Source organism: Martes martes (genome assembly GCF_963455335.1).
Source record: "Martes martes genome assembly, chromosome: 4".
NCBI lineage: Eukaryota > Metazoa > Chordata > Mammalia > Carnivora > Mustelidae > Martes > Martes martes.
This window is the reverse complement of record NC_137891.1, coordinates 146089108-146102632: the sequence shown is the minus strand read 5'-3', so window position 1 is coordinate 146102632 and position 13525 is coordinate 146089108. Positions and strand designations below refer to the sequence as shown.

Genomic DNA, 13525 nt, shown 5'->3' with positions numbered 1-13525 from the left:
TCTCTCTTTTGAAGGCCAAAGAAAGTTCAGCTAGAATCCATTGGCTGGTTAATACTGATAATTAGAAAGCCTGTTATGTTCAGTACAACTACATAGGGTTTTAAACTGGACAATTAGGGGGCGAAGGGTTCTTTTTCAGCCTTAAGCATGTTACACGAGGTGGGAAGGAGGGGAAGGGAGAAGACAGGAGCTGGGTGTTTCTCACGTGACAATGACAGGAGGCACGCTACGGTTTAGGTCTGTCATTGAAACAGTTGACCATGAAGGTTAAGTCTCAACCAAGTTCAGGGTTGTGGGGCATAACAGGGTCTGAAAGAGGCACTTTTGCAACCTGGGAATGTGCTGTTCCACTTGAGGTCCCCCTGCAGAACCAGAATCATGTTCAAAGGCTAACAGAGTGCAAAAAGCACTGAATAATGGATGTGGTAATGGGCAGCTTAGCAGACACCTTCCTCTGCACTCAGGACTGCACATTCCTGACAGCCCCAGAGAGGCAAGGACGTTTGTCTAAAGAACATGAGCAGCATTATCAGCTGGCAGAAAGGAAGACTGCCTTCATGTCCCTTGTTTCTTTGAGGAGATTGATGATAAATTCATCCGTTCTAAGAGCTGCTAAGTAGAGGCAGTGGAAACTCAGGAGCCCAAGGACCTCAGTGATATGCCCAGAAGGCACTTGGCCTACAACGTCCTGTTCATCCTTCAAGGTTCTGCCCAAGTGAAACCTCCTTCCTCCCTGTCTCTCTAGCCGGCTAACACGCCCTATCTGTCAGCATCTGTGCTATGGGAGTTCAGAGACCCAGGCATAAACAAGCAAACAAACAAACAAACATAAACAAGACTGTGTACAAATCTGCCAGCTGCCTTGACTAGGCAGAGAGGAAATGTGTATTTGTGGGAGTGAGTGGGAATAACCCTTCTCCTGGTTCTGAATCCTAGGAAAGGGTGGAGGGGAGCATGGCATGACCTTAAGAGCAAATCTGCTAGAAGAAGGGAGCATGATAGGTCTGGATCAAAACAAGTTAACAAAAGCATCCCAGCATATTATCTGTGAAAGGGGAACAAGGACAAGGAAAGTGCAGGTACAGTTCAGCACCCCATGGTTATGGGGTCTGGTGGGGTAAACTAGAGCATGGATGTACGAAGCTGGGGGAGGAGAGTGAAGAGAGGGAATCAGCTTTCTCTCTGGACCTGCAGCCCAGCTCATCAAGACAAAACTGCGGTCCTATAACTTGAAGCATTGAGGTAGGTACGACCCCCAAGAAATGCAATGAACTCGAACTTCAGAGCCAGACTCCAGCATGCAATACACCTTAACGTCACACCTTGGTGAGGGGATCTCTGACCATGTAAGGTGACAATGTGCCAGGGACTAAGCTCTATGACAGATGTTTTAGAGCTGCAGTCAAAGATCCCACTGGCTCCATGGCCCACAAAAATTTCCATGCGCACCCATGTGGGTTTTTTGGTTCTGTTTTGTTTTTTCATGGGGAAAGGGTCTACTATCAAAAGCTCAAAGAGATCCCAACTCTCCAGAAGACTAACTTTAGAGAGAGTGATGAATAAAAGTGATTCCTGTCCTCAAGGAGCTCACAGAAAAGTAAGAGAAGCAAATAGAATAGAATAGCTCACGCTGTTTAATCCCTACTCTGTGCCAACCCCCGTGCGGAGTCACATCCTTCAGCTCATTTAGTGTTTAACACAAACATTCTAAGGCAGGTACTGCTACTAACCCCAAAGCCAAGACCTTTAAGAAAATCAGAGTCAATGGCTCATGTGGATTCATTAAGAAAAAGCAACAATGCATTGTGATTATGGTCATGGCAAAGAGGAGCAAAGAGGTCTCCTGGTGTAGTGTGCGGGGTGGTTTATTACTCTGGGGCAAAGAAGGCTTCCCAGAGGAGGTGTGCAATTACCTAGCACACTCGCAATCCCCTGCTTTGCTGGCACATTACTTGTAAGGGCAACACTCTGAAATGTTCTCATTTAATCTAATCCATATCCCCTGTTAAGGGTTTTACATAAAGGTCTCCTTTAATCCTCCAAACAAAGCTACAAGGCAGGCACTACTTTCTCTTTACAGATGATGACACTGAGGTTTAGAGATGTAAAACGATACTCAAAGACCATTGGTAGGTGGCCCATATGAGAGCATAGCCACCAGGTCTGATGCTGAAGATCAGGCCATTTCTGCTGGGGCTGATTCGTGGTTTGCCCCAGTGACTGCCTCATACTGAGTCTCCTACTCGGCTCTGGGCAGACCTGGACCCAAGGAAGAAGAAACCCGGGGGTATCTAGAGCAAAGACCACAGGGCAGGTTCCCTTCTTGTGGGAAACCTGTGGAAGGCCCCAAACGGCCTGGAAGCTGCTTACTAAGCACAATTTGGTTGTCTTTGGTTTACTTGTGCTTCTGGCTAAGGAGCAGGTAGTGAAGGAGCAAACAGCAAGCTGGGATATTCAGAGCACAGAGGCATCCTAGGGAGTACGCACTCACCAGAGAGGCAGGTCCATAGAGGCAAGCCTGGAGGACAGGAAGGCCCCAGAACAGGGAGGGATGTGGGATATTTAAAGGACCTCTAAGAAGTTTAGGCAAGTGGGATCAAGTTTCCAACGCATACGCTATCTTCTCTTCAAAACCGTTTAGTAAGTTGGGTTCAGTTACTCTTTTTGGTAGATGAGAACAATGAAGCACAGAAACAAGGGAAATTATGAGAAGTCCCACAGGTTGTAAAAGCAGGAGTTGAGGTTCCAAATGCAAGCCACCTGCCTTGGTGCTTCTGACTTGCAACCTCTCTTTGGCTTTTAAAAATGTGGAAAATGTTTATGGAAAAGCCAGAATCACCCAGATGCTTTTAGGACTCTGTTGGGAACAGAGGGCTGGGAGCTTCTGCAGGCCACTCAGGCAGCCCAGACAGTTCCCAAGAAAAACCTTAGCATCTTTACTTAATGCCTCTTTCAGCATCAGAAAAACAGGAAATTAATTCCCTTTAAAAGAAAGCAGGATTTTCATCAATTTCTTCTATAGGGCAGAGTCATTTGTATGTTTATGAAACATCCCTACCATGGCTGTGTCATGCCCAGCTTCTATGTGCTGAGCCCTGGGCTTGCTTCTCGTAGTTCAGGGACCTGGGGAGGCTCCTGGAAGTGATGGGCAAGAAGAGTTTCAACGCTGTGTGCTAAGTGCTGTTAAAACAGAGGAATGTTAAGGAGTGGAGCACAGAGGGAGGGTGATCTGTGGAAACTGGATAGAGCAGAAGACCAGAATGTCTCCCTGAGCCCCCAGGGCCTGAAGCTAAGCTGGGATTTTAGGGGAGGACATGGCTCCTTGAGGAGGCTGCAGAGTGCAGGAGAGCAGGATGGGCAGGGAGGGGTTCAGTAGACCAGAGGTACGGGCCGAGGCCGGCATCAGACTGCTGTGTACGGCAGGCTAAGGAGCTTGGATTTTTTTTTTTTTTTTTTTAAGCTACTAAGCACGGAGATGGTATGGTCAGACTGTTAATAAATTCACAAAAACCAAGGTGGCAAATGGAGCATGTTTCCTCACATATCTAAACCTGTTAGGGGCAAGTGAGGCAATTTAGGCCGACACAAATTGAATTGTGGGGAGCTGTGTGATGGGAGCTGCTGAACCAAATGGAAATACGGAAACAGACCAGTGTCTAGGTGACAAGGAGATTTGACAAATGCAAAGGCCTCAGGGAGAAACACAACTCTTTCTCCAAGCAGCATTGTGGTGCACGTTCTCTACTATATTGTAGATTCAAGTTTTTGAGAAGGCCGTGCATTCAGATATGCTTTTTCGCAAAATCTAACTACTGGAAGCAGTTGCAAGATAGTGGGTAAGGAATGGACATCGACAGGAAGAAATTTCACCAGGTAAAAGGGGAGTGGGGGCAGCGGAGGGTAGGAACCCATAAAGACTTTCAACTCGAGAGGACAGCAGCTCAGGTTTGGAAGGGACAACAGAGCTCATCTTCACCCTCCACCCACTCCACACTTGAATCCCCCATAGTCTTTCTAACCAGTCATCTTCTAGCCTCTGCTCACATAGCTCCAGTGATGGGGAGCTCACTTCCTTATATGCCAGCATTTCTACCCTTAACAGCTCTGACCCACCATTCAGGAAGGTCACTCTCCCTCTGGGCTGAAGGTGGCTCTCTTGTAGGACCCCTCACTGGTCTCAGTTCTATGAGCTGGCCAACACAGAACAGCGGATTCCCTCTTCCATCCAGTGGCCCTTGGTGCTCCCATCTCCAAGTTTATGGCTTTTTTTCTCTAGGCCAAGCATTTCTAGGTCCTTCTGCGGCCTCCCTGGGAATGGGGATTCAAACTGCCCTATCGATCTGACCTTGAAACATGCAGGGGTGCCTTCCACGTCTCTCACAGGGTGGGGCCCAGGACCAAAACCAATGTCCCAGATAGCATCATTCAGCCTCACAACCGTCCTATTAGGGTCCGAGCTGGAATTTCTAAGGGTCTGTCTTCACAGCCCGTGCTTTTTCTATCCATTATTAAGCTGAGAACAACAGTGACTAAACACCCTAGTTCTTTTTACAAGGGCCATGGCCAAGTCACACATTCCCCTGAAGACAAGTTTCCCGGTGCTCCCGAGTTGTGGACAGAAGCTACCTTCTGAGTGCCAACCGGAGGTCATAAACACAGGCCTGGCCTAGCAGTGCCATGAGGCAGTGTCACAGAGCTTTCGACTTCTCGTTCACAGGGGTCCCTCCAGCTGCTGGTGTCTAGAGGTAGCGGAGAGTTCTTTGCACTATACATGGCCTTTTTTATAGTGGTCTGTCCACTGGTCGGACCCGCATATACCCCAAAGGCCCTGGCCACCTCTCCGACTGTCCCTCTGAGACTTGTAAGCCCCTTTCAAACTGGATGGCTGACCCTCATCCCAGGATCAAGATACTGCTCCCATCTTATTAGATATAATGAAGTCTTTGGTGGGAGACTTTTGGCATCACACACCTGAGACCTTGAGGCTTTCAGACATAGTGGTTTGCACAATTCAACTCCCTGCCGCTCATGGGGCCAGACCCTGGTCCAGACTGGCACCCCTTCCTCAGGCCCACCATTTCTGTTTTATGCCTCCTTCCCTCCGACTCACTGAGGAGTCCTCAGCATGGAGACCCCGGCAGAGTTCTACCCGTTGTGACACTTGCATCCATTAGAGGGGTTCCTTTCCTTAGCTGGTAGACACAGTTCCCTAAGAAGGCAGGTTATGCGAACCTGGCAGAAGAGAGAAGGTGTACTTACACTTACAGGTTGACTTTTTGGCACATCATAAACACCTTCCTTCTTTTGGCTGGTGGGAACCTGAGGAAAAATCAAATTCGGCACCGTCAAAACACTTTGCTATTCCACTTTCGAAGAACAAAGCAACCCCACTTCAACTCCGAGCTGGCTGGGTGTGGAAGAGAATGGCCCCTGAGGCCTAAGGGTCACAAATCAAAGGGGCTGCTGGGATAGTAGGGACAGCAGGCCAGGCTCCTTCCCTGGGGACAGCTGGGTGAGGGAGGAGCGTGTGAACCACTTCATAAATGTTTGCAGGGGCTCTCTGCCACTGGGCTCCTCCCAGAATCACAGAACAGGGGGCTGCGGAGACCTCAGAGGTCCCGTGGTGGCAGAAATAATCCTCATTTCACCAAGAACAGAAATGGGACCCAGGTGCTCTGACTCATGCCAAGTGATTAAAATGAGTGTGTGGCTGTGTTTAAGTTGCTTGGCGCAAAGACTGAGAGCCAGGTTATTTAAAATATGGCAAATACCGAGGTCTCCGTATCAAGAATGGCTTCTGCTGGGATCGTAGACAAGCCGTGTGATAGTCACAAATGTTTTTTCCAAGAAAAGGGGCCATCAGTGGCATGAAATGTGTAAGACGAGAATCCGGAAATTTCAGCTGCTTTTGAAAATGTATCTACATCTTCCCTCCCTCCCTCCTCTGACTCATCGGTCTGGTCTCACTACTGGGCCACTTGGTAACTGCACCGCCCTGAGCAGGCTACTTAGCTCCTCTGGGCTTCACGGTTATATGATGGGTGCTCTTGGCTCTGCTTCTCAGGTGGGTTATTGTGGGGATCAAAGGAGAAAGGAAAAGGTAAATACAAACTACTGGGAGCTATAATCCTGTGAAGTGTTAGGATGGTAGCTTCTTTCACCCCGACACCTCATGTAAGTATAAGAACGTATTCTGTAATACCAACAACCATAGATACGTTGAATACTTTTCTAATGAGTCAATCGAGGGCTTTACACCTAAACCTTCCGGCTTGCAAGCAATCACTCGTGCTTCCCAACACAGTGCAGCTCACACCTCCAACGGACGCCTCAGCCTATAGTTACTTTACAACTGTCTGCTAGTCTGTGTCCCTTTCCATCAGATCGGGAGCTCCTTAAGAGCCAGCATGGTGCCTACAGCTCAGTAGGCATTGGGTAAATGTCTTCAGGGTAAATGTATCATCAGAAATGTGGGCAACAGTGAGGAAACAGAAAAAGTATCTCTTAGGCTTGGACCAGCCAACTCTACCACTGACGAGAAGGAGGAGGAATTTTGGCTCCTTCCTCAAGTCCCCCTTTCTACCTGAACTCTCATCAGCTCAACTTAAAAGCCTTATAATAATCCTAAGAACTTGATATCAGAATCTTCACTTTACACAGTAGAAAGAGAGGCTCAGAGAGGTTAGGGAAACTCTTCTGAAGCTTCCAAGCTAGTTAAGTGATGAAATTCAAACCCAGCTCTTTCTGGCTGCCAGATGAGACATTTATGACTGACGGCATGAACTCACATGGACAGGGTGCCTTCTGCATGCTAGGCACTGTTCTGAATGTTTGTGTTTACACGTATTCTCATGTAATCCTTGGGACCAGTCAGCTGGGTAAGGATGACAACTGCCTCCGTGGTGCAGAGGAGGAGAAGGAAGCCCAGAGGGGCTCCTGCAGGTGAGCGGGGCTGCCAGAGTCGGAGTCCTGGCGCTCTGCCTTTTAACTACTCCCCTGTACACAGAGCTGCATCTCACCCCCGTCCCCATCCCCACCCCACCTCTGTAGCTGTTCTGATGGCATCTTTTCCTTGGACATCACTTCCATACTCTCAGAAGGTTGTGCACATTCTTGCAGAAAAGAGGACAACGAGGGAGCATGGAGATGCACTTCCTGAGCTGCTCCTGCAAACCTCAGCTCGCTGGTTGCCAATGAAGAATATAGTTTCTTTGCTCCTGATCACGGGCCTCCATCTGAAAAGAATCCTCTAAGAATGTGTACCAAGCCCTTGCTAACAAGGGCCAATAAATTACCAGCCCACATTTGTATTTTTACTAGCTCACCCTTTTCTGAGCCAAATGAACAGCATTTCTGTGCCCCGTAATTCACGGCTCACTATGGGCACTTAGCAAGCTGAACCACGGCTGACTCTCAATTATCCCTGCAAATGGAGGAGAAGCGGCAGGACGGATAAACCCAAACTGTGCATAATTGAAAAAGCTTGGCTGCTCGGCTCTCCCATGGGTGATATATCAATCTGCCTGTTTGTCCTTTAAGATTTATGTCTGCTGGGATGTCTTCTTGGGAGCCTCGCCTGGCTCCATACCTGGTGGAAGCCTTCCTCTGCACCCTCTGTAACCTCTGGTACAATCTTCCACTAAAAAAAATCAAAGCGGCCAAGAGCCCATTACGCGTCATGCTCTGTGCATTGCCCGGGACAATGATGGAGAACAAGCTGGGTATGGCCCCTGATGGAATGGAGCTTGTCTTATTCAGGGGAGGTGGGAAAGAAATCGGGCTACTCCCGTGAGCATAAAATGTGCTGTATCTTATACGGGAGCTGTCAAACCACACTGCAGTTCTAAGCTGGGGCGGGGCGGATAGTTCACTAGCTGTTTCCCCATCGGTAAATACCGGTTACGCAATGTTGAAGCACCAAACATTTACCAGGCCTGTGCTAAGGGCAGAACACTGGCAGCAGTGCCTGAGGGATGAAGACCAGAGAGAGACTGGTCCCTTTTCTCCTCGCTGCCTGCCTGGTCCCATCTGCCTGTAGACCATCTCCTAACATGACACTGCAGAGCGAGTGAGAACAGTTCTGAACCAAACGAAAGCAGGAGAGCTGGTTCCTGATTCCGGCTCTGCCACCAGCAGTGTGATCTGAGAGGGTCCCTTTGTTCTCTGAACCTTAGTCTTCTCAACTAGCTGTCGGAGGCATGCAAGGGGGTGCCTAGAAAGTCCCGGAGGGTCGGGACCATGCCGCAGTCCATTCCATCTCTACGTGCCTGGCACACACTAGGTGCTCCGTACAGAACTGCGATTTGAATGAAGGAGTTAACAGATGTGGAATTACTGTGGAAGTTATACGGGAACCACCATAAGCACAGAAGACGCTTTCGGCTCAGTAACATCCTAATAGTGTTAGAGAAGCAGTTTAAGGGTTGAGTGATGTAAGAGCAGAGGCTCATCATCTTAAAACAACAATACTTGATACATCACGGGCAATTAAAAATGATTTTTCAAACCAAAGAACGTGAAAAATGCCCGTGTGGAAGGCCGCCGTCTTGCTGGTGCAGGAAGTTGTTAACTCGCTACAGAATGCCGGGTTTAGAAGTGGAGGCTCTGGCCTTGGGCCCGGCCCTTGAATCGGAGGACTTGATTTTCTTATGGTTTAAAACGATAGTCATCGTAGCTATTCTTATCCTCCTGAGTTATTGCAAGGGTCAACGTTAAGTGAGGCATAAAAACCCTTGTGTCTCAAGGTTCTGTGTTGTTTTTAAAAAGATGACAGAAAACTTTTTCTGATGCATGCAAAAAAGGAAGACCATTATTATTCTTAATCCAGTTTGGGAAATGAGACTACTGATCCTCAAAGAGAGGTTACATTTACTCAAGAGTCTCTCTCTCCCTCACGCGGGAGTTGTTAGTAGCAATCAGGCGAGGTGGCAACTTTCCGCTAGGCTCTCCGACAGGAGGCGGCAGGCGAGTCAGGTTCTACTGCATTTAATACATCATCGTGAGACATCTTGAAGAGCGTTGGATACTGATGACATTCTTAGGAAGCAAAGGGAATGAACATTTACACAGAACCTACTATGTACCCAGTGCTTTACACCTTCACGTCACTTCTAGAAGCAGATGACATAGCATCCCTCATTTTACAGCCCAGGAGACCGAGGTACAGAAGTGATGGACTTCATCCAAGGCCACAAAACGACTCAAGGAGTAGGCCCCTGGTGCCTCGTCCGCCCCAGTGATAAGGTCTGCCTCCTTCCGGAAAACAGAACAGATGAAAATCTGAGACCCCCCTGGGCCAAGCTGAAGAAGAAGAAAGCAGGGCCATCTACTCAGGAGGAAGGATTATGGGACACTCCTAGGTTCTTAGAACACAAAGAGGAGCCAGGCTCCTAATCACAGCTCCTTAAAAGCCCAGCCTTATCTTCAGGTCCACGAGCTTATCTCTCCTTAAGCAAATTGGGGCTCAGCTGACTGGCAAAGCAAGCGAGGAGAACAGAGGGTGATAAAATATTCATTTCCTTAAATGGTACCTTCCTGCTCATGATGGACAGACGGGAAGATCCGGAGGTCAGGACTGTTAAAACACAAGTGTGATTTTTAGATAGTGACTTGAAACCTACACAGAATCCAATCATGGGTATTCTGAGCCGAAAAGAACCTCGGGATTTATCTATTTACCAAGGTCAGAGGGACCTGGCTGTGCCTTGAGGGTGCCACCTCTCTTAGCTCTGTGACCTTGGGCAAGACACCTTATCTGTGTGAGCCCCACTGTTTTGGCTGTAAGGTGGGAATGGTTCAAGCCACTTGTGAGATTAGATATTGCATGTAAACCCCATTCACAGAGCTGGCCGGAAGTCAGCACTCAAAAAGTGTTAAATAGCTATACATCACACGTGCGTGCACGCACACACATACATACACACGCTCACACACACACCACCTCCAAATATCTTGTCGCCTTGTAAAGCAAGCCAACGTGTATCTCTAAAGAATCACTGTCCTGTGATGAGGCCCGAGTTGCAAAAAGCAGCAAAGGGCCTAAGAGATCCTTTGGTCTTATCTGCTCATTTTACAGATGAGTACACTGAGGCTCAGAGAAGGAAAGGAACTTGACAAGCTGGATGAATGGCTGAGTTGGTACCTGGACTAAGATCCTGAATCCACACACCGTGTGACCCAGGACAGAGTCTCTTCTGTACATCCTTCTCACGGTCTTGCTTCCTTCTCATGCCAAGAATGGGTTATGGAGAAATTACTCCCCTACCTTATCACTGGGGAAAGGGAGTCTCAGAGAGGGCAAGTGTCTTGCCCACCATCACTCAGCCCCAGAACCAGAGCCCAGCTCTCTGCCAGCCTAAACCGGTCCTTCCTGCACACAGGATGTCCCACACCCCCAACGGTCCCCCCCACAGGGCACAGCGGGAGCCCCGCCAACTACTGCTCAGTCGGAATTCAGAAACCCTGCACTGAAGAGCCTAATTTTGTCTTAAAAGGTATTTTTTCTTCAGAGGATGACTGGTTAATGGCTCCTTTGGCCCCACATTCAGACACCACGAGATTGTAGTAATTTAAAATCTGACACCGAGAACAAATATGCAAGTCCTCTGTGTAAAGATCGGAAACTTTGTGAGCGATGATTTTAAACAGAGCCACAACCTCCCACTTGCATCCCATCCAGACAGACCCAGTAGAGAGAAGTACTTCGATTATTATTCCATAGGACTGGCTGAAACTGAGCTGTCGGCAGAGCTGATGTGATACTTTGGTCGTTTAGAATTCTGTGCATTAGACAGAAACTGAAAATCTGTCTTACTTTTATTACACAAGTAATGCATGCCCAAGGCAGAAAAGCAGACCACACAACTGAGTAAATTAAGAAAATTAAAATCACTTATTAAATACATTAAATTTTTTCCTTCCTCCATAATGTTTATATTTCAAATTAAGGCTAAAATTCTAATTAGTGAAAAATTGGAAGCTGTCATATTTGTTTGATGTGTTGCTATGGTGCAATTTCTCAAACTCTTTGATGGAAAGGCATGGGGGGAGGACGTGTGAGTTTTGCCTTCACTCACACTGGGTCTGATCTCAGCTCTAAGGAGCTAGGCAGCCCCCGGGAAGCTCCTCAACATCTCTGAGTCTCAGTTTCCCCTTGTAAAAGTGGGATTTAATACCTACTTTATATAGCATGTTTGTCAGAACCAAATGAATCACAAAGCGTGTGCAGTGCTCTTCACATGAGCAGACATTTAAGAATATTAATTTACCTTCCCTTTAGGAGGGGTAAAACCTTGAGCTGTACTTTTCTTTTATTCGGTTAATATTCCCAGTGCTGTTTTGCAACAGCGTTTTTGAATTTGTCCTTGATTTTCAGGAGTGCAGTTGGATTTTTAAAGAAATTTGATGTGCACCGTTTTTGGAGAAATGAAGGACCCTCCTTTATCAGGGACAGCAACCCTCCAATGGATTACTTTATCCCAATGGAAATGTTTGATTCTGGAGTCTATTGAAAATAGTGAAGATCCATTAGCAATCAGAACACTGCACTCAATGGGCCATTGAACATTTGCACAGCAAGGTGTAGAAACTACTGGTCAATCTGTAAAAGCCAACTCAGAGGAAGGTATTTGGCCAAGCCTGGATGACTGAGGACACGGAGTGACCCTATGAGGGCAGCGCCCCAGGTTCTGCGGACCCCTCCGTGCAACAGCCAGAGGCAGTGGGGCAATGGAAGGAGAGAGAAGTGATTTTATACCTGATAAATGTTTTCTTCCGTTTCAGGATCACGGATTGGCTCGTGTCCAGCCTCAAACACAATGTACTATTACGGATCGGCCAGAGAGAAAAGGTCAGAGAGGAAGAAGAGAGAGGAAAAAAAAAAAAAGGCATTTGGAATTCAGGATACAAATCACAGTGAGCATTAAAGAAACAGTCGCAACAGAACACACCTTCCAGGGGCAAGTGTATCACTGAAAACGCGACACGTGCTTTGCACACTCCTGCCTTTGCTAAGGAAGACAGCGAGGCTCTGAGGGCCAGTCAAACAGCAGCAAAGGCATGGGACCCCTGCGTATCTTTCTGGAGATGTGGCCTCTTTATTCAGTGACACTGGATCTCAGTAATGTCTGCGTGGGCCGCACTGCTGAGTGCAAATGACGTCTCCTAGGAACATCTAGGGGCCCAGCTTCATAATCTGGGCTACAGTGATAGCCTCCCTTCGCTTCCCTCAAGACCAACGCCCTAACTCGACCCTTAAGTGCTCAGAAACCCCAAATCTCCCCATCCCATAAACATCACCTGATTTTACATCCTTAGTTTTAAGTACTGAAAATCAGTGTTGTTGTTTTTTTTCCCTTGTGCGTGTTTCAGACTCTAAAGGACTGGGCCATTTCAAACAGGGCAATACTCTTCATTCTCTGTGCTGTCCGTTAGCAGGGGCCGAGCTCATATTCTAGACAAATCCTCGCCCTCAGTGTTCTAGTGTGAGGCCATGCTGTTAAGCACATCTTTGGCTTTTGTTAAAAGCCACTTAGGCTAGATATTCCTACTTCAAACACACATAGAACCCAGGTGTGTCCGGTTAGAAATACAAGTTCAGGGTTTTACGTCCAATGAGTCCATTTATCGGCTCCTTTCTCTCCTTGGGAATAAGCATGAGTCAGTGGGGGGTGGGGGTTGGGGTTGGTGGTGGGAGGCCTCCTCTTCCCTTCTTTCTGCATCTATTTGTACAGAGCACATACTTGGATCCTAGACAAGTCATCTCTCCGGCCCTGCTGGGGCAGTGACCTTGCAGAGTTCAGGGAAAACTGTGGGCTGGGCTGTCTCTACGATCGCCCTTACCCTCCTCCCAACAGCCCCCATGGCATGAGCCGGCTCATCAGAGGGGCCAGAGACTTGCCCTCACCGCCTTCCCAAAACATACAAACTGCCCTTTGCGCTTATACCCCAAAGTCGCCAAAACTCAGTCCCCGGCCCCAGTTCCTAACTCAGAGAAGCCTCCTCATGACCTTGGAATATTCAGGAATATCCCGAAAACATCCAGCTCTGGGATCAAATATTTATAGACTGTGGAGGGGCCAATGCAGGGTTAAGAAGGGAGAAGCGCAACTCCAGATCCCATGTAACTGAGGCCGACCAAACTTCTGTTCATTTTCTATAGAAATCCACCCCCCGAGGGGCTGGCAGCCCTCAGCCTCGAAACTAGTCTTGGTCCCTCTCCAGGCTCTGAGGTCAGGGTGCTCTTTGGGGCTCTGACCAACTGTCTGTAACACGGGCCTTGCCACTCTGGATCCTAAAAACCCCGATGGTTTTCAGAAATTACCTGGTACACAGGATCTTCAACATCCTCTTCCAAAATTGTCTACAGCAGAGCGAGTCAAGGGAGGTTGAAAAGCAGAGGATATAAATAAAGGGAGAGGTATGAGATTGCATTCAGAAATTACAGGATAGTCGAGAAACCAGCTCTGGGGAGGAAAGGCTGCTGGGTCATTTCAGGTAGAAAACAACCCACAGAGGAGAAATGAAA

The 13525-nt window shown here is 47.9% G+C and overlaps 1 protein-coding gene across 4 annotated transcripts in view; it reads right to left on the bottom strand.

Moving 5' to 3' along the window:
* DAB1 (DAB adaptor protein 1) overlaps nt 1–13525 on the bottom strand; it is a gene marked incomplete at both ends in the record, with an annotated part of 261118 nt that overhangs the window by 41569 nt on the left and 206024 nt on the right. For 2 of the 4 annotated variants that reach the window (XM_080802318.1, XM_080802320.1), the window contains 3 exons: nt 5260–5319; nt 11756–11821; nt 13322–13360. In XM_080802318.1, coding sequence (XP_080658444.1) covers nt 5260–5319; nt 11756–11821; nt 13322–13360 — 165 coding nt within the window. The remainder of the gene's footprint in view (nt 1–5259; nt 5320–11755; nt 11822–13321; nt 13361–13525) is intronic. The other 2 variants (XM_080802319.1, XM_080802321.1) reach the window with 1 other exon arrangement.